This window comes from Chlamydotis macqueenii, chromosome Z (genome assembly GCF_036417535.1).
Source record: "Chlamydotis macqueenii isolate bChlMac1 chromosome Z, bChlMac1.mat, whole genome shotgun sequence".
In the NCBI taxonomy this organism is placed as follows: Eukaryota; Metazoa; Chordata; class Aves; order Otidiformes; family Otididae; genus Chlamydotis; species Chlamydotis macqueenii.
This window is the reverse complement of record NC_141593.1, coordinates 26,194,855-26,219,517: the sequence shown is the minus strand read 5'-3', so window position 1 is coordinate 26,219,517 and position 24,663 is coordinate 26,194,855. Positions and strand designations below refer to the sequence as shown.

Below are 24,663 nucleotides of genomic sequence, written 5' to 3'. Positions count from 1 at the left end.
GTCATCAAGCTCTACTTGCTCCTGGGCAAGCTAGGTGGGAGAAGTAAGAGAGCAGCCCAGCAAACCCATAGTCTATAGAGGTGGAGGAACGTGAGTGCTGTTTTTATAACTAAGTGCATCAAGGGTGAAAACAGCCGGTGGAGCTGCCAGGTGGTTCTGTTACCATGTGCATTCAAACTAGCCATGAACAAATTTAACTTAAGGTTAGATGAAGATTGTTAAGCTGGGCAGATAAAAATTAGTTACTAGAATAGTTACTAGAATTAGTTACTAGTGAGATAATAGAAGTTACTGTTGTAGATGGTGTTTTAAGATCACAAAGATTAATTACTGTTAATTAGTTATTTTAAAAACTAGATTCTTTTGTAGCAGACATTATTCATACCACATTGTTTTTAAGATTTGGCCACCAGAAGAGTAACTTTATTTACTGCAGTGTTGGAGCAGAGAGGGGGCTATTCCTCATTAGGGGAGGCTTCCTAAGGCCTCTCTTTTTGCTGAGGGGGAAGGCCCTAATCTTATCTTGCCCAGAGCAAATTAATCTGGCTTTTTTTACAGAGGATGGAGTTCAAACTAAAGTTTGTCTTTTTGGTTTTGTCTTTTTAATCTGAGGGTGGGGTGTGATTAATATCTAATCAGATGCTTAGTGTGCTTAATACTGGTTGATATATTTGCATGTGTTTTAATTAGATGGACTTATGTACTGGCTGCTTATTAGCACTATGTAGAGAAAAATGGTCTATTTGGAAACATCTAAAGAACCCACTTTGATGTCTAGAGTGAGACTTTAGCAAAATTTAAGTACTGCAGACCAAGGGGCAATTCTGAAAGCTCGTTTTTTAGTGAACATTTTAACCTGGAAATGCAGAATATTTGTTCAGGGGCTGTGTTTTGGACGGCAGCATTTCCTGGGCATCTAAACTCTTAACTCCACGGTGTACATATAAACACACCAGAAAAGCGAGTGCTGATGTCTGATACCTGGCTGTGCTATGCCAGATGGGTGGCATAGCCTTGAGTCTGCCAAAGTCCTTGCAGGGGAGACTCTGAAGTACAGAAATAGCACTGGGGCCAGTGCGAAGCACAGATGATGTCGTCAGTCTCTTTTAAGAAACACAGCTAGGGAAAGGGAGGACACTGACACACATTTTTGTATGGTGGCTGAATGGTTAGGGCATTCCCCGAGCAAGTGAGACACCTGGGCTTCCAGCATCGTTTTTCACATCTAATGACATGAGAGTGGGAAATGCATCTATGTCCAAACAGCAGAATCTCCTCCCACCTGATTGTTGCATTGTAGCCAGTTTGCTGCTTTCTTGGTCTTTTGCCGTGCATCCCTTGGATTTCCTTCTGCACCGTGACCCATTTTCAGTTACTCTGCAACAGAGGGACAGGACATGCTCCCACCAGATGGGTGATCAAAGGAAGTTTGAAGATGTGTGTATGTTCAAATGGCTGAGGAGGAAGGTGAACTGAGGTCTTCCATTTTTGAAGTGGTACATCAGCCATCATTTCCACTATCTTTGGACAGGTTTTAGGAAGCCTGAGCCCTCCTCATTTGAATGTTCATCCATGGAAGAAGGTTTCAGATCCAGGCAGACCAAGGTGTTTGATGAGTAGTGCTTGGCTCGGCTTTGAAGTGGGTTGGAGTCACATCCTCATGCTTCCATGTTCCCTGCGGGCTGACTTTAGCTAACATCCACTTCTGAGGTCCCCAGCACAAGAAGGACATGGACCAGTTGGAGCGGTTCGAAAGGAGGGCCATGAAGATGATCAAAGGGATGGAGCACCCCTGCTATGAGCCTGGAGAAGAGAAGGCTCTGGGGAAACTTTATTATAGCCTTTCAATATATAAAGGGGGCTTGTAAGAAAGATGAAAGAAGACTTTTTACTAGGGCGTGTAGCAGAAGAACAAGGGGCAACAATTTTAAACTGAAAGAGGGTGTATTCAGATTGGATATAAGGAAGGAATTTTTTATTATGAGGGTGGTGGGACACTGGAACAGATTGCCTAGAGAAGTTGTGGATGTCCCATTACTGGAAGTGTTCAGAGTCAGGTTGGATGGGGTTTTGGGCAAGCTGATCTGGTGAAACATGTCCCTGCTTATGGCAGTGGGGTTGGACTAGGTGATCTTTAAAGGTTTCTTCTGACCCAAGCTATTCTATGGTTCCATATCGCCATTTAGAAAAGCAGCTCTGCAAATGCTTGAGTTAGATTTAGTGGACTTAAAGGTATGTATTTGAAAACTTTGAAACATATATGCCATCTCACATAATAGATATGTAGACACTATAATTCCTTCCATTAATGATTAATGTTGGTAACTAAAAAGAAACAGTAATTACTGTCTCCAAAGAGTGAAATTAAAATATTTTGCAGATCTTTGAGGAAAAATCCCCTTAGTTCACTACTTTTCTCTGTGGCCTAGGATCCTGCAGCAGATCTTGTCTCCAGCTGGACATGTTTTTCCCTAGAATCTGAAACGGGAAGACCAAGAAACGATTTTATTTCCCAAAATCTGGCGAGAAAATAAGTGTTAGATGGGCAGGCTAATACACCAGATTAGCATGTTGGCTTGCCGCAAATAAGAGGGAAGTTTGAAGATGAATTTTTAAAAAAATAATGACATGACATTTTATATGTCTAGAAATACTTAGGTATGTATTGTGTATATGTTTAGTGATATTCTGGTTTAAAGAATACCCCCTGCATCTTGTTAATGTCTCTGCTTCTGTTAGAACCGTGTGAGATAAAGGTTTCAGGCAATATGTGCAGGTTTGCTGGCTGTTACAGTGCTAGAGTCTGTGTCCTGAAGCTTCCTTTTAATCTGATATCTGGAAATTGTTTCATTTATTGAGGGAAGTTTGACTCTTTCTTAAAGTTTTGATTCCACTTGAAGCGGAAAGGTGAAAAGTCTTGGACAGGTTGCCATCAAATATTCAGAGCAAAGGCTGATCACCAGTGGAGATCCTGCAGTGGAGGATCAGAGCAAGTTCCTTAGGTTCCTTGCCATTCTGGCTTTATGAGACGGGGAGATACATTGTTTTGGTTTTGTTTTGTTTGTTTGTTTGTTTGTTTGAAATTTTATAACACTTCAAGTACAACATTTTCAAAAGTGGCTAATGATTTTGCCAATATCTGAGAGGATATTGCAAAAGGTCCAGCTTTGCAGAAGGCAGCTCTCCTGTTAAATGTCTGGAGAGGATGTTCTCAGCTGAGACATGACAGCAACCTTCAATTATGTAAGAGGAAACTGCAAAGGGAAAGGAATGAGGTGTTTTTCATGCCCATTTTGAATGGGACAAGAAACAGCAGGCTTATACTGAGAAAGGGTGAGCTAGGTTAGGCATTTCAATTATTTGTAACTGTGAGGGTAAAATTATCCCTTTGCAGATTGCCTACGGAGGTTACAAAAGCCTATCGTCATTGGAAGGTTTTTAGAACAGATGAGGGAAACATCTGTCAGGAGTGATTTAGGTTGAGCCAATCCTGCCTTAAGGCAACAAGTGGACTAGAGATATCTTGAGGGCTCTTCAAGGTTTTTTTTTCTTTTAATGATTCTATAAAATACATATTCCTGACACTTTCAGAGGGAGTACTTAAACTGAACAGGAGTCAGCCATGAGCCACTGTATTTGCCTGTAACTACATGGCACCTTTACTTGATGCATAAGTGTTTCTGAAAAATGTGTTTATTAGCTTTTTGGCTACATAACTGCTCTCTCTGCTGGGGGATTGCGTTACATCAAACAGTTTTATCTTGTAAATATTGATGCAGAGAGGAAATTTGACAGCAATTTGCTGTTGATTTTAACTGCATTATTCACACAAATATGTGCATGTACCCACATAGGCTTCAGGAGCTTCAGCTTTCCTTTGCTGCTGGAGCTTATAATTTTCAATACCATGTTCTAAACTGGTTGGATAACAGGGAAGAAAAAGTCATTTGAATCAGGATGCTAAATTTAAATGGAATTCCATAAATCACTGGAAACCTAATAGATTTCAGCCTAATGTTCTGAGAGCTGCTGAGAAACTGCCCTTAAATACTTGGCTCTTATGAGAGTACCCTTATATTTAACTTTATACCAAAATATCAGTGTAAGGAACAGATTAAATGGCACTTGAGCTTAATTTTATTTATTGCCTTTAAATTGCAGAGGCTTTGTGTTTGAGAATGTATATAGACAGATAAAGCCTTCTTTGAATAAAGGCCAGGGAAAGGCTTGAGTGGAGAATCAGCATCTAGTAAGTAAGTTGTCATTATGTACTCTTCTATTTTAAGCTTCATCCCATTGAGCTTTATGATTATGTGCTAAAAAGTGGAGAAGGAGGTACTGGTGGGTAAGGTCACCTTTCTGAAAAGGGAGACACGAGAATTATCATGTATATTTTACCCACATGTGTGTTAGCTTATGGCTCACTGTGCCGCTAAGGATCTCTTGCCGTGCTGATAAGCAGCCTGCCTTGAAAAATCACATCCTTTCTTTTTCTTTCTTTATTTTTTTTTTTTAATTTACATGCTTGGCTTTGTGTTGCTGAGGTAATGCAAAGCAGCTGGAAAATTGCCTCTTACCTATCTTCTGCAGTATATTGGGGCATCTCTTGTGCTGAATGCTATACTATATACAAAGAAAGAGAGAAATATTGAGATTATCTAATTCAAACTGTTTTCTTTTCTGAAATTAGATGGTATTTGGATATTCTAGTTTAGCTCCACAGATGCAATTAAGTATCTAAGTGCATTCATTTCAGTGAAAGATGGATTCTGCCAAAGTACTGTTGTAGATCTGAGCTTGAGCTGTGATATTTCTACACACTGTAACAAGTTCCTTTTGATCCTTCCTAGCAAATAAAATGCTGGGTTTTGTCGTGATGATTTTGTTTGTTTGCTATGTTTTTTTCAGAGCCTAAACATAAAGAAACTCTTCTCCACCTTGTGATGAAATTGGGCTTGGTTAAGCTTTCGCAGTTCTTAGCAGCCCAGCCTGGAGGGTCATCAGCACTAGCATTACCTAATGAGGATGGAGCAACACCATTAGACTTGGCTTTACAAAATGGGCACTCCAAACTTGTTGAGGTCTTCACAAAGTGAGTATAATGGTTTGCTGCTTCCTCTGAAAAACTACTATCAGTTAAGGGTTGTGGGGAGTACTGTTTTTTTTTCAAAAGAGCTGCCTATTTCGTGTTGGTTTTGGTTGCTTTTTGCCATTTTTACCATTTTAAGTGGTAAACTTGTTTCACAATTAAAGGAAGCTTCTGATATGTGTCCTTTCTTACATTTGCAAGTCAATTAAGAGCCAATTAAGTGACAGAGGACCAGCTGCACCATCAGGTACCTCTCCCAGCAGTATCGCAGCTGAATCTTGACACATTACCAAGTAAAGTCTTCCCTTAAAATATGTATAGAGAAATATTTAGATATAAACAGAACCATAGGACCTGACTTTCGCTAAACCTCAGCAGCCTTTGTGACCTCTGTAAAGCCCAGATTTGAATGAAGAACGGAGAGTCAGCAGCAAAGCCAGTGCTGCAGCTATGACTGTTTTTGCCGGAGAGCTGCCACACTGACAAATGACTTAAAGGACAACTGCTTTCTGGCACGTTTCAGCTGTCTGGAGTTTCCTCTGGACAGACATGAAGAGCTATGTGGTGTGTGTGTGTGTGTGTCTTGGCGTCCCAAAAGTTCAGCATCAGATGCCGCTTCTCATTGTTGGCTTTTCTTTGCAAGTAGAAATATGCAAGAATTTGGTTACATTTTTATTTTGGTGTGTGACTCTCCATGCAGCGTGTAGTTTATGTTAGACTTTTACACACTTCAGTTTGAAAAAAAAATACTTACAGCTCTAGTACAGTACATTATGTTACGAATGTCTCATTTGTTTTGTAATGTCCAAACAATGCTGTATTCCCTTGGGATACTTTCTGTTTTTCACTGTCGTGGGATAAGAAACTTGCTAGCTGCCAGTCATGTCCTGCTGCTATATAAGGCAACATTAACAGGAAAAGGTACTACTGCTAATTTACAGCAATAAGGAGAAATATGTATTGTCAAGGCTTGCTCTTTCTGGCTTATTTTACTAGTGAGTAACCATCTAGATCTGACATTGTTTTTTTTCTTGCTGATGGCTAGAATTAGGCACGTGTTCTTAGACCTGAATGGAGTCATTGGTAAGTATTTGTTTGCCCAGCTGTGTTTTCAGTGGATGTTTCAGATTTTCTGCCTCTGGTTTTTGCAGCGGGTGTGTTGAGATCCTGACGGCTGTGCCGAAGGCGAGCAGGAAGCTCGCTCTGGCTGTGTTCTCATTCTACCTGTGTGTGGAGCATTTACTTTGGTTTAAAGAGTGTGTCCTTCCAGTTTCCAGGGCAGTCACTCGCTTGACATTTCAAGAGTGGAGATCAGCGAGGGTGCTTGTGTGCAGTTTGTTCATTCAACAGGAGCTCTGACGCTGACATTAAGCCACACCGCACAGCACTTGCTGGAGTCGGACATTAAGCTCTTCAGAAAATACTTCTGGGACAGACCTCTTCTTTATCAGGTAGGTACCTATCTAGCTCAGGGCATTGCCGTAGATTTTCTTCAGTAATTTCCAGCTATAGACTCTTCAGGCTGGATTTGCTTTTCTTGAGTAGCCTTTTAGTTTAAGCTGCCTATGCCACTAATGGCCAGTGCAATTGCAGGATTACTGCTGTGGGCTTCTACTTTGTGTAAGTTTAGCACATTGTACATGTGGAACTAGAGGGTAAGAGATGTTGAGAACTTTATCAAAGTCTTCTTTACCTCCCAAGTTGATTTTGAATCACTGTGGACTCTACAGTGAATATCTTTCCCTGAAATCTCAGTGTCCTTAATTCCATTGCCATTGTATTCATGTTGGTACTCTGAAATATTTAATTTAGTTCCATTCTTTTGTCTAGTAGTGTAATACCTGGGAGCCTGTATCAAGAGCCAACCTCAGTCTATTATTTACAGCAGAAATGCAGAGTACAGACCTTTGCTATGGAGTTCAGTTACAGTGTAGTGGGTCTTATTTTAGTGTAAGGTGTCTGGAGCACTGCTGTGATATTCTTCAGGGCATCTCTCAATTTCAGTAAAGTAAGGAGGAAAGCACTTGAAAACAGAAGTTCTTTAATAGCAGTGCAGGTGCTCACTTACGTTTTTAGACTGAGACTGCATGACTGTATAAAACTAGTGAACTAAAACCACACAAAAATAGACTTTTCTCTTTTTCTGGTCTTAAAATTCAGCTTTTCTTTTCCATGCTTAACTTCAGGTCTTTTTTATGCATTGATTTTCCTGGAATTGGCTTTATTGCATTCTGCATAGGTTTTTTTTTTAGCTTAGAATGTGATCTGTGTGTTATGTTTACCACAATACCTTAAGGTGTGATGTATTGTGTAGTCCTTATGTATAGTCTTGTGTAACTACACTGCCAAGATTTTTATTTGTTCCAATACAAAGAAGATATTCTGTGTTTGTAGCTTGCAGAATACCTACAATTTGTGTGTGGCTTTTCCGTGGAAACAATAGTAAACCCAATAGCAAAACCAAGGCTGTAATGAGGAATGCATTGTTATTTATATCATTGGCTTTTTCTTGTGCTCATCAAATTCTTGTTCTTCTTTCAGTCTTTGAAATGGAGAAAGAAAGTGTGGTATGTTAGATGTTTGCATGGCTCTCAGAGACAAAGACTCTTAAAGGCTGCAAAATTCGGCGCTTGGTATTTTTGGGAAAAAGCCTGCTACCTTTCACTTCTGGGTTTCCCTTTTGCTCATTCCTCTAGTTGCAGCAGTCTAGATCCTCTGTTGTGGGGACCGTATTCCCTCCCTGCCCATCATCAGTGTTACATTACTTTTAATAAAGCAGAAATAAGCCAAAATAATTGGGAAGATCACATGGTTTAGTTCATTTCCTATACACCAGCTATCATGCTGAAGCATATATGGGAGGATAATCAAACTGTCAGGTTTAAACTATGTATTTTGTCCAAAAGGTAAGGTAAAATTGATTTTCTTTCTGTTGCAAACAAGCATTTGCATCCCTTAGATGGATCCAAATCATAAGATGGGCATTCGAGATTCAAAATACATAGTCTTTTTGAAATAGAGGTAGAATTTATTGCTGTACTGGAGTATTCAGGTCATCTGCAGCAGCCTAAGATTATACATCTTGTTTATTGTATCTTGAAACTGCATAAATTACCACGTTGCTATTTTAGGCTTGGGTCAGAAAGACATGGACTAAAGAGAAGGAGCTTGTCTCAGTTATGGTGGCATGCAGCATTGGATTTGTGTGTGTGAAAAAGATGACTTAGGGAGCAGCAAAAACTATTTTTGCATTTATTCATGCAATCTTTCTCAAGTATGTTCCTCAGTCCCTGGTCTGTGTGTTCTTTTAGTCCTTTGACTATGCCTTACAAGTCTAGAAGAGTAATGGAAAAGTTAAAACAAATAAGCAGTAGGTAAGCTAGAGTTACCCGCACGGGAGCCATGCCTTCACTGCAAACATTCAGGAGCTCTGCAGTTCAAAAAGTGTAAAGCCACAGGTTTTGTGGCTGTGCAAAGAAATACAGAGGAGAGATTTCTGAAGATGATGAGGAAGACATGGAATTTCTTGAGCTCTGTGCATCCTCCTTGGGGCAGAAATTGCTGTGGTCATAGCAGCCTCTGCCAGTGAGGCCACGTGGTTTGTTGTGCACCTGCAGCAGAGCCCTAAGCAGCGTGTGGAGGTGATGCACTTGGCTGTCTCCATTGCTGGAGGCGGCACAGCCAGTGCAGGGGAGAGGTCCTGTACAAGAGAAGAAATCTGGAAACTAATGGACACATGTGAAATGGTGTCAGGGTAATTAGAAAAAAAGAAAGGCCAAACCAGGATAATAATCCAAAATAGTTAAGACAATTATGATAATTTAAGTAATTTTGTTGCCTGTATTTTAAGTCATTTTCTTGCAAATCCGTCAGTGGACAGCTTTGGTAGTTTCCCAAGGAGGAGTTGACTTACTTCTGCCTGGTAGGTGTAGGAGTAGGAAAGTGTCTTGCACACCAATAGATGAGCAGAGAAAAATGCAACTAGCCCTGCTGAGGTGGGGGATACAGCTAGCAAGACAGCTGCGTGGGTTTTCAATCAGTTTGGCTGCAATATTCAGCCCAGAATCATCCCTGACTTTTTCTTTTGTATTCAGGTTACCATGCCTTTTCTCTGTTTGCTGCTCTGATATATGGCAAATACATAGGCAGACTAACTAGAGGGAATGACTGGAAGCAAGCAAAGTTGTAGATGAAGCTATGCAAAAGGAGGCATTCTCTCCTCCACCGCCTTTGCTTATATTCTTTGAAGGTAATTGCTAAAATAAGGGATTGGGTCTTAGCACCCTCTTCCTTTTGAGCAGGAGTGCTATATAGTCAGTGTGTGTATCTGAGCGAGGGGCCAGCCTGGCCAGGGGCCACAGATGTGGGGAGGGAGCAGCTCCTGCCTTCCAGGCTTGGGTTTACCATGTAGTCAGTGTTTACTCTTGGTTTAGGCTCTTTGTATTGCCTGACCATCGAAATTGCTCACTTCTTATGGATATTTTCAAGGTTAAGTAGACTTTTGACCAGAGCCATTTTGCAAAGCTGCTGTGCTGCTTTTCTCATAGAGAAGGAGGCTGTAAAAAACGAAGTACAAATGTTAAATGTGATCCTTTAGATCCCTTGTGTATTGCAAGCAGAGGGTAATTTCTCTCTGTAGTTGAAAATATTTTATTGGTTTCCCTCTTGAGTTGCTATCAGTTTCCTCTAGAGGGTAACTGGTAAAATACTCTGTGGAATCTCTATTAGTCATTTTACTATTGCTTATAATGTGTTTGTTTGCTAGTCTTTGATATTGTTTTGAGTTTTCAGATAAATATCACTGGCATCAAATACAGTTACTGTCATTTTGATTTTTTTTTTTTATAGAGTATTAATTCAAATCAAGTTGAAACAGTGGAAAGTCCAAAAATGCCCTGCAGTACAACAAGCTCTGTAGAAGGTACAGTTTTTTATTTCATAATGTTGCAGTCTTTAAAATCTCTGGAAAGTTGGCACAGATTCATGTACTATTTAGTTATTCAGGAAGATCACGTTTCATATGACATTAGAGACCTGTAAGTAGACAATAGTGGAATACACAAGGCATACACTATGAGAGTTGTGTAAATCGTAATACTCCCTACAGAGCATCTATTTTCTTATGTCAGTCTGAAATTGTTCACAAAATATTATGGCATTTGTAGTGACTGGAAAAGCCTTAACTGATTTTATTGTAAGAGCCAGAAAAATGTCAGAAGGTTCCAGGAGAGGGCAGTGTTTAACTGAATGAACGCTCCAGCCTGCAAATTCCAGGAAAGCCAAATAACTCAAGTTAATAGAGATAGAAGCAGAGTGACGTTTTGTGTGAATAGTTTTGCGATCCAGCCCAGACTTCTTAATGTGGCAAAATTCACATGTATTTCAATTAGACATCCAATATTTCGGTGAGCAGTTTACCTCTGTAAGGATTGCGGGAGTGTGCGTGCTCATGAAAATCATAGAATCACAGAATGGTTTGGGTTGGAAGGGACCTCCAAAGGTCATCTGGTGCAACCCCCCTGCAAGGAGCAGGGACATCTCCAACCAGATCAGGTTGCTCAGAGCAACCTGGCCTTGAATGTTTCCAGGGATGGGGCATCTACCACCTCTCCGGGCAACCTGTTCCAGTGTTCCACCACCCTCATTGTAAAAAATTTTTTCCTTATATCAAGTCTGAATCTACCTCCTTCTATTTTAAAATGACTACACCTTGTTGTGTAACAACAGGCCCTGCTAAAGAGTTTCTCCCTGTCTTTCTTATGCTCTTTCATTATCAAAATACATCCCTGTGCACCTCAAAGCAAGCATCTCTTAGAGCTGAAAAGAAAATCACAGAAAAAGGTCATTATTCAGCATCAGAAGTATGACACTGTGGGCATTTACATATGATTGTTAGGAATTAATTAAGTTTTCATCAGTTGGCCATTTGCTTATGTGCCTGGCGCTGTATATTTGAATGAAGCAACAAGCCGAAAACTATGAGCTCTGCGAGAGGCTTGGTCTTGCCCAATGGCTGTCCTGGAGGCAGCCCTACTGAGGGCAGCAGAAATGTGAGCACCTGCATAAACTGCTGACATGATCAGGACCAGATTCAGGGAAAGGAATGAGACTGCAGTTTCAGGTGGTATCTGCTAGTAACTTTAAGTGAATGGGTAAAATGGAGACACAGTCATCATGTAGCTTGTGTTTAAACATGTACACTGCCATTGTTGAAGCTGGAAAAGGAGTTTTATACCCAACTTCTCTAGTAGCATTCAGGCAACAAGTGTTCTGCCATTAGAAGGTAAAGTTGCAGAGAAATTATAAGCAGTTGTTAGGTGCAAGTTATGCATCTGTTATTATAAGTGTAAGCGGCACTTTACCATACAAGGTTTGTGAGTGACTTTGGTGATGCAGTGTGCAAATTCATCTGAGTGCTGTACTCTGACCAACATGATCTTTATCCTCGTCAGGGACAGAAAGTGAATGGTTTGGATTGGTAGCACTGTATGTGGCAGTAACTTGGGCAATACAACTTCTAGATGATGATTACTTTGATATTTTTCACTGACAGCAGTTTTAATTCAGACTGACTTGGGACAAGCAGATGACAAACATCAGTGGATGTTGATTGCCCAGAGAGAGAATCACTACTTGAGGATGTCTTGTCTCATTTTGGATTCTGGTTGTAAAGCTTCTTGTCCTCTCTTTACGCCAAAGATACTTGGCATAGATATTGGCACAGGCACACCTACCTATTTGTGTTTTCAATGGAAGCTATACACTTATGTGCCTTTATGCATCAGAGTTATTTAATCCCTGCTTTAAAAAAAAAAACCCAAACATCATTTCCATTCAACAGCAAGAAAAGTATGCCATGTTTTGATAGTATCCAGGACCTGATAGAGTGGTCAGGCACTGGAACAGGCTGCCCAAGGAAGTGGTGGAGTTACCATCCCTGGAGGTGTTCAAAGAACATGTAGATGTGGCACTTCAGGACATGGTTTAGTGGACATGGTGGTGTTAGGTTGATGGTTGGACTTGATGATCTTGAAGGTCTTTTCCAACCTTAATGATTCTATGACCTATGCAAACAAATTGTAGTAGTCATGCTTGCATGTTTTACACTCTCTGTTATCTACTTGTAGACGTGAAGAGCCTGTAACTATTGTTTGTATGCTGATAAGCAGCAAAGTTTTTTAATCTTCTTGGGTTTTGAAATTGTCGTTGGTTACCATATTTCTATAAATTAGACTTTTTTTTTTTGTCCTGTTTTGCTAACCACCACCAAATCCAGTTACTGAAAAATTAAGAATTATCTTTACTGGTGACTAGTAGCCTGTCTTACACTCTCCATTTGTCAGCGTTCAGGAGACCAAAATAACTTTTTTCAAGACTGAGTTAAAATTGTTGCTGTTAGAAGTAGAAATTATATGAAATGATTGACAGAGTACTTTTTACTACATTCTCAGTTGCATTCAGTGAACTCCTTTATACAGTGGCTGCTGAGCTCAGGACGTTAATTTGGTGCATTCATGTAATGAAAGGAACCCACTCGGATTTTAAAACTGTTATGATTCCAAGAAGTAGTCACTACTCACTTCTGGGTAGGTGTAAAGTCACGATCAACAGACCTTTAAAACACAATGCTATCAGAAGCCTGGAGCTATTATGGAGTAGAGGTTGCTATAGCAGTATGTTGCTTCTTGTGAAATGCAATCATATGAAAGTAGTGGGTCAGTGTAACATGATGCTAGTAGCTTAGCAGTGAATCTCCCATAGCAACTCAATTAAATGCAAATACATGGAGTGATACATTACCCTGTGAGGATGCAGAACAAAAGGTGAAATAGATGGTATTTTGGCTAATTCAGCAGTTTGTGCTTTTTTTTTTTTCTGTTTTCTGACCTTGAAATTCCATGCCCATGAGTTGTCCGAATACTGTTATCTGGAGGATAAGGGTATTTGCTTCTGCAGTATATTAGATATAGAGCAAACAGCTTTCTATTTCTGAGAAATGTGAAACTGAGTAATAATAATACCATTTGCATGGCAATACTGTAAAAAATATCTTCCCACTGAAGCTTTTCAAGTAAGTTTCTGCAGTTACGGTTATGGAAGAAATAGTCTGTTCCTTCTACCTACAAGATGGTGCCAGGAATGCTTTATTTGATGGTGCCAGTGATTTTGTGCTCTATGATTGCACTCTGTTAGAATGCAAGGGGAGGTATGTATGTGACTGCTGCAGAAGGTTAATTAAAGAAGGTGGGTTAATTATAAATTAACAATTGAGATACTGATCCGCATGGACCCAATCCTGACTGCTGCCAGCCTCTGGGGAAACTGCTGAGGGTAGGGACAACAAGCGCACGGTTTGTAATGGACCTGTAATTGCATCCCAGAACTTCATCTCACAGAGACCTGCAGGTTAGGTAGGGTCTTTGTTGCTGAAGATTGTGCAATTTAGATAATAGACAGCTGTCTTTGAGTGGTTTTTTTTTTCCAAGAGATATTCTACAGCTCTTTTTTAAAAAAACTTGAGTATAGACTTTGTGCAATGCCAAGAAAGGATGGTGGTCCCAAAACCCCGGATTCCTCAAGGCAGTCCCCCAAACCACCCTATACTGGCTGTTGAGTCATCCTAGTTTAACTATTTGCTGGAGCTGGAGAATGGAGAGGGATTTGTGTATCTGAGAACAGATGTGAACCTCGAGTTGAAAGATTCAATGTAAAATTAAACATATTGACCAGCATAACTTTGGCTATGTAATTGTTATTATTTAAAATATATTTACTAAGTAATAGTGTTCCTGGAAGCCGAAGTGATGCTGGTGTTCATTTGCATTCCTGCAGCCAGATTACTTCTCTTTGTTGTTTCACAATAGTACTTGAGGCTGCGTTTGGGCAAAACAGTGAAGTGTGGTCCTTGTTTTGCATGTGCTGTGTCCTTCCCCACAGCCCTGGGAAGAAACCATTTAAAAAAGAGTGACAGAAATGAAAGGGTTTTGTTTTGTTTTGTTTTTTTTTTCTTTTTTACTTTTGGGGGTGAAAATACAAGGTCTAATGTCATAAAATACATGAAATCCCTGCAGAAGAAAACCAGAGCCCAGCTGCCCGGCAGAGTTGGTGTGACGCATAGTGCTAGAACTGTTGATTTTCTGAGCACTTGAGGGTTAATCAGCAGCTGGCCGGCAAATGCCGTGCTTGCCTAGCCTAAACATAACTGTGACAATAACATAGCACTTGTTGTGCGTCCAGCTTCTGTGCTGCCCACGGGAACGCCACTGTGGGGAGACGCATGGGCTGCCCATGTCCATTGTTCTGGCTCGCATGTCTGTTTGCCTGCTCCTTGTGTCCCCTGCTCCTACTCGAAAAAGGAGAGGCCAGCAGCAGAAACCAAATAAGACACAAACTGAATTTGTTTGTTATTAAAGGTAGGAATCTTTGCTTTTACAGGTTGTGTGAAACTGGCATCTGACGATGATGATACGAAGGTACAGATTTCTCCTTATACAAATAGCTAAGTGTCGTTTAGGCTGAGAAGCTGCAACCCCTGCTTGGCTATCTGAGCACCTCCCAGAGCTAACAAATAAATAAGGTGACTAATGCCTGACAGACAGCATTTCCTGCCCGTTCCTATCCTGCAGGGATAGTTATGTGTATAGATTATTATTATCTGAAGGAACGTGTTATGTGTTTGTGGGCCAGAAGGCTGGGTTGGAGATGTAAGCTCTACTTTTGGACCAGAAAGCTCTTGTGTTTATGGTGAACCTTAGTGCCTTCATGGAGCTTGCAGTCTCAGCTGCCAGTCTAGGGGGAGCACAACCTGTCTTGCACAAGCTTCATCCTTGAGACAGCATGATTCTTTACATCTGAGGAGTCAGTCTCTGAGAGAGAACTTGTGGGTAACTATGAGTCCTTAGCTGGACTTAACAGGGCAAAATGCTTGGTGTAAAAAATACAGCAGTTCCCACTGTCTTCTACATGGAGGTATCTAATAGCTTTTGAGGGGGACCAGTATTTGTGAGAAGTTCTGTTATGGTTGGTCAGTTGTATTTGATCTCTAGTCTTACATTCTGCTTTTTATTCATATGTGTCTGTTTATAAAAGCAGAAAATCTTTGTCTCAATTGTTTTATTTATTACCTTTTAAAGCAGGAGCTTGGTTGTTAGCTCCACTGAGTATGAAGCTAAAATTGATTTAGGTTGAGAGAAATAAAATCTGTTAAAATCTGGCAAATCTGGTAAAGATGATATCTTCTCAATAGCCAATGACTATTGATTTTTTAAATAACATTTGAATTTAGTGGAATATTGCTGGACTGCCACTTTTGTTAGGTCATTATTGTATAAATGATGACCTCTTTAGATTTTTTTTCTTAATTGCAAGCTCTGCAGAAGATTGACAATTTGTTTGGGATTCACATGATGCTGTTGTAATCTATGTCATCTCAGAATTACATTTCTGCAGTATGCACACATTTTGGAGTCTATGTTGAAAACATATATTGGGGCAGAGTGTTGCAGATCCTGAGTCTTGCTGGTGGGAAAAGGTTCTGGTACCATATTGACTATCCCTTGTTTTGATCTAGCAGACTTTATACTATGATATTTCTACAAGTAGGAACAGCCCAAGCATTACAGAAGGAGGTGTCTTAGAAATGTGTTGCTTTTTCTTCCAAAACACTATATATTGGCTAGTCAAGGCACAGTTACACTTTCTAAGAGAAAAGCAAGCTGAAAAATTGAGTTTACATGGAAAGTGAGATATGATTTGGCCTCTTCTTTGATTATGTTTAGAGTTTGAGTGCATAGGGTTCATGTGCATATCTTAGAGTCTGGAAGTGGCATGCTGTATCTGTTGCATTTATTGAAATGGCTAAAATGAAGTAACTAGTGCTCAATATTGTTTGAACTGAATTCTGAAAGCCTATAGCACAGTGTGCAACTAAGCACACATGCTATTTTTTGTCTTCAATGATACAGCTCAAATTTTCTGTTTTTAGCCTTTACGAGACTCTGTGGTTTCTTCTAAAGAAAATGAAGATCATGTCCTGTTGGGCATAGGTAAGAAATAATTAATCAGTTTCACTTCCCAAAAGTTGTCGATATATACTGTGATGCCAAATACACACAAAGCAGTTTCTTTAAAAGAGGTGAAGGTCATTGATATTGCAGCCTAGCTTGGCAAAAGATCAATGAGTTATATATATGTCAGAGAGGAAACTTCTTTCAACATGCCTCTAGCATTTATAGGTGGTGTGTGCAACAGTATCATGATACTCTAGGATTTTTCAGTAGTGTATTAACTGTTGTAGGAACAAAAATCTTGAGAATAATTTCTGATAGAGCCAACATATATGACTGAAGATGAAGTGAAGCATGTAGAAATGCTTAGATGCCACAGTGGTGAGTCAGTTGTGGGGATGGTGGAAGAAAATAGCCAGTTGCACTAGATAGTACATTTAGAGACTGAAACTCAATGGAAAGGTGAGTATTTTCAAGTTGAAGGGAAGCTCAAAGAGCAACGTGCAGCATGAGCTCATGCAAAGCATAGCAAGGCAGAAAAAAACAATGAGTAGCTAAGCTCTGCCAGTGGGAGCTGCTGTGCCAGGCAGAGAGTGCCAGGCTGGTGTCACTTGCCTGTGGTCCAGTGCTGAGCTCAGAAAGAGCAGTCCAGATGGTGGCATTCAGACAGCCCATGTGCAAATGTCCCTGGAATGTTATGTAAGGGGAGGAGATGAACATTTATCACAGTTATCCTGACTTCAGTGCTTTTGAGCATATGACAGCGTAGCAGTCCTTGCCTTGCACAAAAAGGGAGTGCAGATATGTGAGATGTGTGCCCATATGATCAAATCTGTTTTGTTGAGCAAGACCAGAGTATTGGGCAGTGTAGGAGAGTGTGGAGGCATTGAGGAGTGATTACGGTTTGCTAATCTGAAGCCACATCTGCTGCAGTCCTCACTGCAGTTATGCCATCTGAAGGGAACATAAGGTAGCTTAAAAGCTGATGGAGTGGAAGTTCTCCACCCTGAAATTATAGCTGATACTTCTTTTTCTTACCTCTGAAATGCTTTTTCCTTCTAAGGCATCATTTGCACAGTGCTGCTTGTGACAGCTGGAACAGGAGCCAGGCCCTCTGGTTTCAGACCAGCTCAGGTCCTCTCTGATGCTTCGATGCGCAGCTCCAGCAGATCCTGAGTCCTCGGCAGGGAACAAGCAAGTGACTTTGGCCATGGTTCATACTGTTAGTTAGGAGTGGTAGAGTGTAGATTTTCAGAGGAGTTTTTGGGTTGTGTTGGTTTTGTTTAGTGAGAGGGGGCTACAGTGGCAGCTCCTGCAAGAAGGTACTAGAGGTTTCCCCTTTGTCCAGTGGATTCGGCTGGGCCCAGGGCAGCTCTGCTGCTGGCCAGGGCCGAGCCAATTTGTGATAGAATGTTTCCTGATAATGCCTCTGCGATAACGTATTTAAGAAAGGGGAAAATAAAAAAAAAAAGAATAAGATGTGAAGAAGCAGAAGTGCAGGCAGTGAGGGGGAGGCTCGGGCCTTGTGGGCCTTGCGGCCCTCACCCTCTGGCCTCCTGCCAGGCAGCCATCTGGTCCTGACTCGGCCCAGCCCGGCAGCAAGTGGAGAGGAGAGGAGATGTGAAGAGAACCTGAGAGGTGTCTGCCTGAACAATTGTGAAGAATTTCTTGTGAGAGGAACAGCTGCAGACACCAAGGTCAGTGAAGAAGGACGGGGAGGAGTAATGCTGCTCCTGGCAGAGATTCTCCTGCAGCCCGTGGTGCAGCCCATGGTGAGGCCGGCTGTCCCCCTGCAGCCCATGGAGGCCCAACGGAGGAGCAGAGATCCACCTGCAGCCCGGGGAGGACCCCACGCAGGGGCAGGTGGGTGCCTGAAGGTGGCTGTGGCCCAGGGAGGGCCCGTGCTGGGGCAGCCGTTCTGGAGGGACTGTACCCCGTGGAAAAACGACCCACACTGGAGCAGTTCATTAAGGACTGTAGCCTGTGGGAGGGATCCCACACTGGAGCAGGGGAGGAATGTGAGGAGTTCTTCCCCCGAGGAGGAAGGAGCGATGTAAAGCGACAAGTGATAAACTGACCATAACCCCCATTCCCTATTCTCCTCCTGTGCTACTCGGGGAGGGGAGGGCAGGAAGGTGGTAGAGATAATGTTAATCCTGGGAAGAGGGAGAGGTGGGAAGAAGTTACTTTGTTCTCTGGCTCATTATCCTTCTTTGGTTTTAATAATAAATAAATAGTTTTCCCCAAGTCGAGTCAATTTTGCCTGTAATGGTAACTTTAAGGATCTCTCCCTGTCCTTATCTCAAACCTCGAGCCTTTTTTCTTATATTAGCTCTCCCTGTTCCCTTGGAGGGTTGGAGGGAGTGAGCGAGAGACTGTGTAGTTTGGTCCCGAGTGAGGCTAAACTATGACATGGGTAAAAAACCATGGTGAATTTGCATACAGCTTGGAACAAGATTTAGGTGCTTAAAATTTAATTTAAATATATTTTCTTAGGCATCTTATGTATGTATAAAATAAAATTATAAATATCGATATAAATGTGTAGGTATACATATATCTGTAAATAAACATGTGTATATAAATATGCTCCTGTCCTGAGCACAGGCTTAGCTTATATTAAACTAAGAAAAACTCCCTATTGTACCTCTTTTCTGAAAAGAACCAACTCTCTGTCTCTTCCCTAAATTCTAATTGCAGTACATTTAAGAAGTTGAAGTGTTTTGTGAGAAGGTGCAGCAAAATTGGTTCTGCTTATTTTAGAAGTAAATCACTGTGGCTGAGAATTTGGTTACCCTATGTAAGGACTTGCTGCTGGTTGCGTTGTGGACTCTCCTCGCCCATCTTGCACTTTGAGTACTCAGATTGGCTGAAGCACTCATTACGTAGACATCTGATGGGGTTTTGCCATTGACCTCAGCAGGGCCCAGTCTTCTGGTCAGCACCATGTGTGAGATCTGATGGGGCTGCAGTGCAGGCTGGGGAGTGAGCGCACTACTGAGTGTGCAATAAAAGGTGGAAGTAAGCAAGGATGAAGAAGGATGGAAATAAGAGTTTGGTGACAACCAGAAATTTATAAGTTGACTTAAGCTGGTTTTATTAGTTTACTTGAATATAAAAATCAGTATATGTTCTAACTTGACTTATATAACTGTATTGTTAAGTAGCCTAGTTTTATTACCCTGGATTGTTTTAAACTACTTTTTAAAAAATTGTTTGCTTGGCAATATTGTTAAATGGCAATGGTTTTGGCAGGAAGAGCACACAGTGGGGGATAAGAAGAGAAATGGAAATGGTTGTCAGTGGGAGAGAGGAAGAGGGAAAACAGCTAAGAGAGGCTGAGTGAAAAAGAATGACTAGAAAGGACTGAACTCTGGAATCACACTAGGAAGTTGGATCTGTAGATCAAAGAGGACTCCTAAAAGCGAGAATGTGAGTGCTCTTTGAATGAGTACAGATCCCCCACACTTCTGCTTCTCACTTCTTTTTCTGCATGGTTCTTGCTTTTAGAAGCCTTTACCAAAAAGCAGTCTCATCATGGAATGGTTTGGGTTAGAAGGAACCTTTAAAGAAGTAGTGGCTCCTGGAGGGGCTCTTCTCTTCCTGCTCTCTGTTGTCTTCCCTAGCCTGCCCTTTCAAGCACATTGACAGTTCTGGCTCTTTTCCCACACCCAACAAAGTTTTGGCCCCTTTGCAAGGGCGCTTGCAACAGTTAGTAGGATGCTCAAAAGGTACCAACTCTCCTTTCCCCCCGGTATTCTTAATCTTTGGGGTCGGGACCTGGCTGCCTTTAGGCACCATTTGAGTCTTGTAGTTCCATGTTCTGAATTGTAGTTCAGTTTTTTGTACAAGAGGCTTCTTGTCCTCCAGGATCTCTGGAAAGGCCCTGGGTTCCAACTTCTGTGAGTGTCAGGTTGAGGGTGGGCCAGTAAGAAGCCACGTGAACTACAGACAATGGTTTTTGGGTTTGCTGTGTTCAAGAATTGAAGGAATAGCAGTGGACTGTGAGGCACAACAGGATGCTAGACCAGGCTGAACCGGGGGTTATACGGAGATTCCTGAGTTCAGTGATAGTCACACCTGCTCTCTCTGTCTCCCCAGGAAATTGTTAGAGATCTGTTTTGTGATTGCAAGAGAAAAAAAAAAAGACTTTTTTTTTTCCTTTTCTTCTTTTTTCATTGAAAGAAAACACCCTGGAAAGATTGAGAGACAAAACCAATATCCAATCAGGGAGTGTAAATGAAAGAAACAAAATGGAAAGCAACCACAAAAGGATTTTTTTTTTCCCCTTTCAATATTAAGCATATGTATTATTGCCAGGCATTGTCATCCTTAGAGTCAGCAGCCCTATATATTTTGAGAGAGAGTCTAGGAGGTGACAGCTGAATGCTATTACTGTTGGCCATGTGACAGTGTTAGCTGGGCATGTGTTTTTAAACATTTATAATTCCTTCCTGTTTTGCGTAGCTGGTTTGGAAAGAGGATGTTCACAAGGCCATTTATAAAGCTGCATTTTTTTTTTTTTTTCCAACAAGAAAAATCTAACCCCCAATTTTTCTTCCAAGGAAATAGAGTTTTTGAGGTTTTTTCCCGTTAAGCTTCAGGAAGGCAGGATGATGTTAATTTTTCAAAATATTTTCCCTGCTCTCCTAGTTACAGTGCCAATGACCTAGTCCATCTAACCTATTCTCTTTGCTCTGCTGGTGGTGAAAAAGTTCTACAAGCCACATTTTGCACTTTGAGCGATAAAAACGCTTATGCCAAATTTTTGGCAGTTTGCTGTATGTGACTAGGCAGCTACAAAACATTTTTAGTAGAATCTGCCCTTTGAATTTCACCGTTCCACAGAAATCCCAGTTCAACCACAGATCAGTTTAAGGAACAAAACATAATGATCATCTCTATGTAAACCAGTAGGGCTGCACTGTAATCTGCAGAAAAATCTGGTTTCAGTGTTGCTGTTTTGTTCTTTTGTAATTAGTTTTCCTTACTGTCGTTGGTAAGACTTAAAAAGGAATGTTTTTTTTTTGGTTTTTTTTTTTTTTAAGATAGAGAAAGACGTGGTCCTGGTGTCTAGAGTCCCACCTTTGCGCCGTTTTTATGTCCGTAGTTTGATTAGTTTTTCTACTTTTTGCACCAAATCTTTCACTCCTTTTTTAAGTATTTGTTTGCTTTTGGGTTTCCGTGGGCAGAATGTTTGCATTTGGAAGTGTTTTGAATCAACCGTGCCTGTTTTGACCTTTGAACTACAGAAAATAATTTTATGGTTATTGATAGGTAAAAGTGAAAGTTACATGTTAAGTTTTGCCTATTTGAGACAGCTACGTGAGTCCTGTGATTAAGGCTGTGCAGATATTTTTTTTTTTTTGGTTTGTGGTCATTTTTATGTCTTCCTGGCAGCTTTCAATCCTTTCTCTCCCTCATGTACGCTCTGAGAGAGGTTGTGTGATCCAGCCGTGGCACCTCTAGTCCAGGAGCTGTAGATCTTTGCTTCAGTTTCTGTTCTTAATGGATTCAGAGTAGGACCTTGGGCATGTCACTTAGCTTTTGTCTGTGTCTCAGTTTTTCACCTGAAACAAGGAAGACCATAGAGAGTGAGGTGAGAAAGAAGGCACCACAATACTTGGATGATTGGAAATGTGCAAATACTCAGACTGGTTGTGCCAATGAAGTTCTGGAAGGCTGGTTTGTGGTAAAGGAGGCTTTTTTAAAAACTAATTTTTAGTCAAAAGGTAGGTGGTCTGAAAATTGCAGAGAAAACTAATAGCTGAAGAAAACTGCAGAGTTGTTGCTGCAGCTAATGACTGATGACTGTGGCACTTGCACTCTGCCCTTTTTTTTTGCTGCAGCTTGCAGAGGTCTTTATGTTGCTGCTTCTACTTTTGCAAGACCTTTGCATGGTTCCTTGCACCTTGCAGAAGAGAGGCTTAACCTGGGGTTCATCTGTCAGAGTCCTGCCAGAAACAATCTTTAAACAACCTTTAAACATGGCAGTAGTTTATTTCAGTAGATCAAACATATTCCCATTGTTTGGAGTGTCTATAAACAACTTAATATTGAAGGTTGAAGAATAGTTGAAAGCTGCAGAAGATGTGGGAAGTAAAATCTTCCTCGGATGTGAGCCTGAAGTGAACTTAATTAAAAAGCCGTGGAGAAATCTGGAAGAAGCAGCATTAGGCACTGAAACAAGCTTGTTCTTGTTTCTTGGAGTTTCCTCCACTCTTGATTTTCTGAGACATTATAATTCAAGTTAACCTCAAAAGGAAGACAGAAAGAAAAATGAACAAGACAACATGTGCTGTCTGGCTTCCCAGAACTTCTCCTCCTCCTCTGCTTAAAATCCAAAACAAATTTGCTCGACAAAATAATCCTTCAAAAAGAGGCTCTTATTTTCCTGATGTTTAAATAAGCTCTTTTGCTTGTCTCCTGCCTGGTCTCATTTCACGCTAACATAGATAAACAGTCTGGGATATATCTAATGTCAAGTTACTCTTTAAATGCGAAATACAATCCAGAAATACATTGTGAGGAAAACAGTTGTAGTCTTGGAAGTGCACACATGAACACATTTCTCAGCTTTCTTCCTCCTTGAGAGGCAGCACTTCCCTTGAAGTTTTCTCTGAAACATGGCAAATTGGATTTTTAATGAGATGGGTCTTTGGTGAACTTTTTGGCAGTGCAGGCTGCCAGTTTAAGTGTAGACTCAACAACCAAGTCATTGGCGAAATTTCAGTAGGAGTGAGGTCCAAGTCAAACTTGGGTTTGCTTTCATGTGAGGCCATGTGCACTCTCTGTGTTTCTGTGGCTCACACAGGCCTCTGTGAAGCCGAAACAAGGAAGAGATTTTTATTGACTCTATCCCTTAGTTCTCAAGCTTTTGCAAATAAGGGAGCTTTTTCATCAGAGTGCAGGACAAAAAGGGACGAGCTTTCCATCTGCATTTGTGCTGCATATCCCAGCTAGTCTTTTGATGTGAATAGATACTGGACAAGGAAAACATGTAGGCAAATTATCTCTTTGTGTGCTTTGTTGGAAGTACTTAGTGGTTGTTTCAAGAGTCAGGGCATACTGACCGCTGTCACGTGAAAGTAGTATTAATGAGCTTGTTGTCCTAAACTGAGCTTGTTATCCTAAAGCACGTCAGGTGAGATGTGCAGTAAAAAAGGGAAAAAAAAAAAAATACAGTCAGTCATGAACCTGACATCAGAAGGATCTGAGCCAGAGGAACATTATGAAATCCTCATAGTGAGACAGTGAACTGGACAATGCAGAGACTGGGCCAAAGCACGAGATAATGCAGTGTGCAGCCCATTGGCTCTTTGGAGCTATGTTGAGTCAGGATGGGGCAGAGGTCATGTTTTTGCCTCAGTTTTGTAAAAAATCTGAGCCTGTCTTCATCCTAGTCTTGTGGGTGTTCTCCAAGGATCTTGTATAGTTTATGCAAAGCTGTTTCTCTTACATTTTTAAAGGTACATTGCTCCTTTAGTTTATAAAAGAAAGAAGATTTAAGTACCACCACTTACAAAAGAGGTAAGTATTGCTAATAGCTCTTTGTAGGATAAAGCATCTTTCACTGACTATCACAAATGTATTTTTAGCATGGAAGTGTTATTTTTGTTATAGCTGTTTTAACTATAGTTGTCACCCTGATTTCAAAGAAAACATTGAAAGAATGCCCTTAAAAATCAATTTCATAATTAGGATTGTAATTAGAAATATACCTGCAGGGGAGTAGTAGGGAGTTAGGTGTAAGTTTAGACGGCATTGACTCCTTTCAGTGTACATTCACAGCAGCACTGTGATTCCCTGTGCCCTCTCGGGGGTTGGTAAAAGCATATATCCATGTGGAAGTAAATGCAGTGGAGCATAACAACATTTGGGCTGGCAGTCTAGCATAAAGAAATCCAGAAAGTGCTGCACACAAATTAACTCTGCTTCTCCTGCAGCCTGCCATGACTTGGAGTGTTTCAGGAAACCTGGGGGTCTGTGTAGAACAGAGTTTTTGGAGAGGGGTAGGGTGGCCTGCCACTCTCAGCGGGGTGTCTGTGAAGGCAGCGGCTGTTCTGTGTTCATTTCCAGTCTAGTGTCCAAGAAGCTGCACAAGTAAGTAAATGAAAAATTAACCCAAATTTATGGTACTGTGTTGTTATTTTCTATTTTTCATTAATAAGCCTGCTGTCTATGCAGCATCTATAGGAGACACTTGTTGCAGAAAAGGGTTCTCTGCTGTGTTATCAGCTTGAATGGAAGAGCGGAGAATACTTGCACAAAGGGAGATGTGAATGGGAGGTTTGGTGGCTGGGGGTGTCAAGGCCATTTAATCTCATGTCAGAACGTGTCTAGGTTTGCTACCTGAATTCACCCAGGACTATGCTTTTCTGGGAGAGCAAAATTTGCCATTTTAAACTGGTAGAAGGAGGAGGAGGCTCTGTGATGCTGAGCACTAATGATATTTCACTCTGGTGAAACCTATGGCTTCATTGGGGTTGAAATGGTCGAAAGCAGGCGTGTGTGCAACAGAAAGTGTGCAGTGCAAGAAACTCCCCATTCCTCCTTCCCCTGCCTTGT

General features: G+C 41.0%; 1 protein-coding gene across 1 annotated transcript in view; it reads left to right on the top strand.

Annotated features, from left to right (window-relative positions):
* ARHGEF28 (Rho guanine nucleotide exchange factor 28) overlaps window positions 1–24,663 on the top strand; it is a 121,086-nt gene that overhangs the window by 29,887 nt on the left and 66,536 nt on the right. Inside the window, exons 4-8 of the mRNA XM_086770867.1 lie at window positions 4,909–5,092; window positions 6,360–6,540; window positions 9,938–10,010; window positions 14,525–14,562; window positions 16,074–16,134. Of these exons, the coding sequence (XP_086626993.1) occupies window positions 4,909–5,092; window positions 6,360–6,540; window positions 9,938–10,010; window positions 14,525–14,562; window positions 16,074–16,134 (537 nt within the window). The remainder of the gene's footprint in view (window positions 1–4,908; window positions 5,093–6,359; window positions 6,541–9,937; window positions 10,011–14,524; window positions 14,563–16,073; window positions 16,135–24,663) is intronic.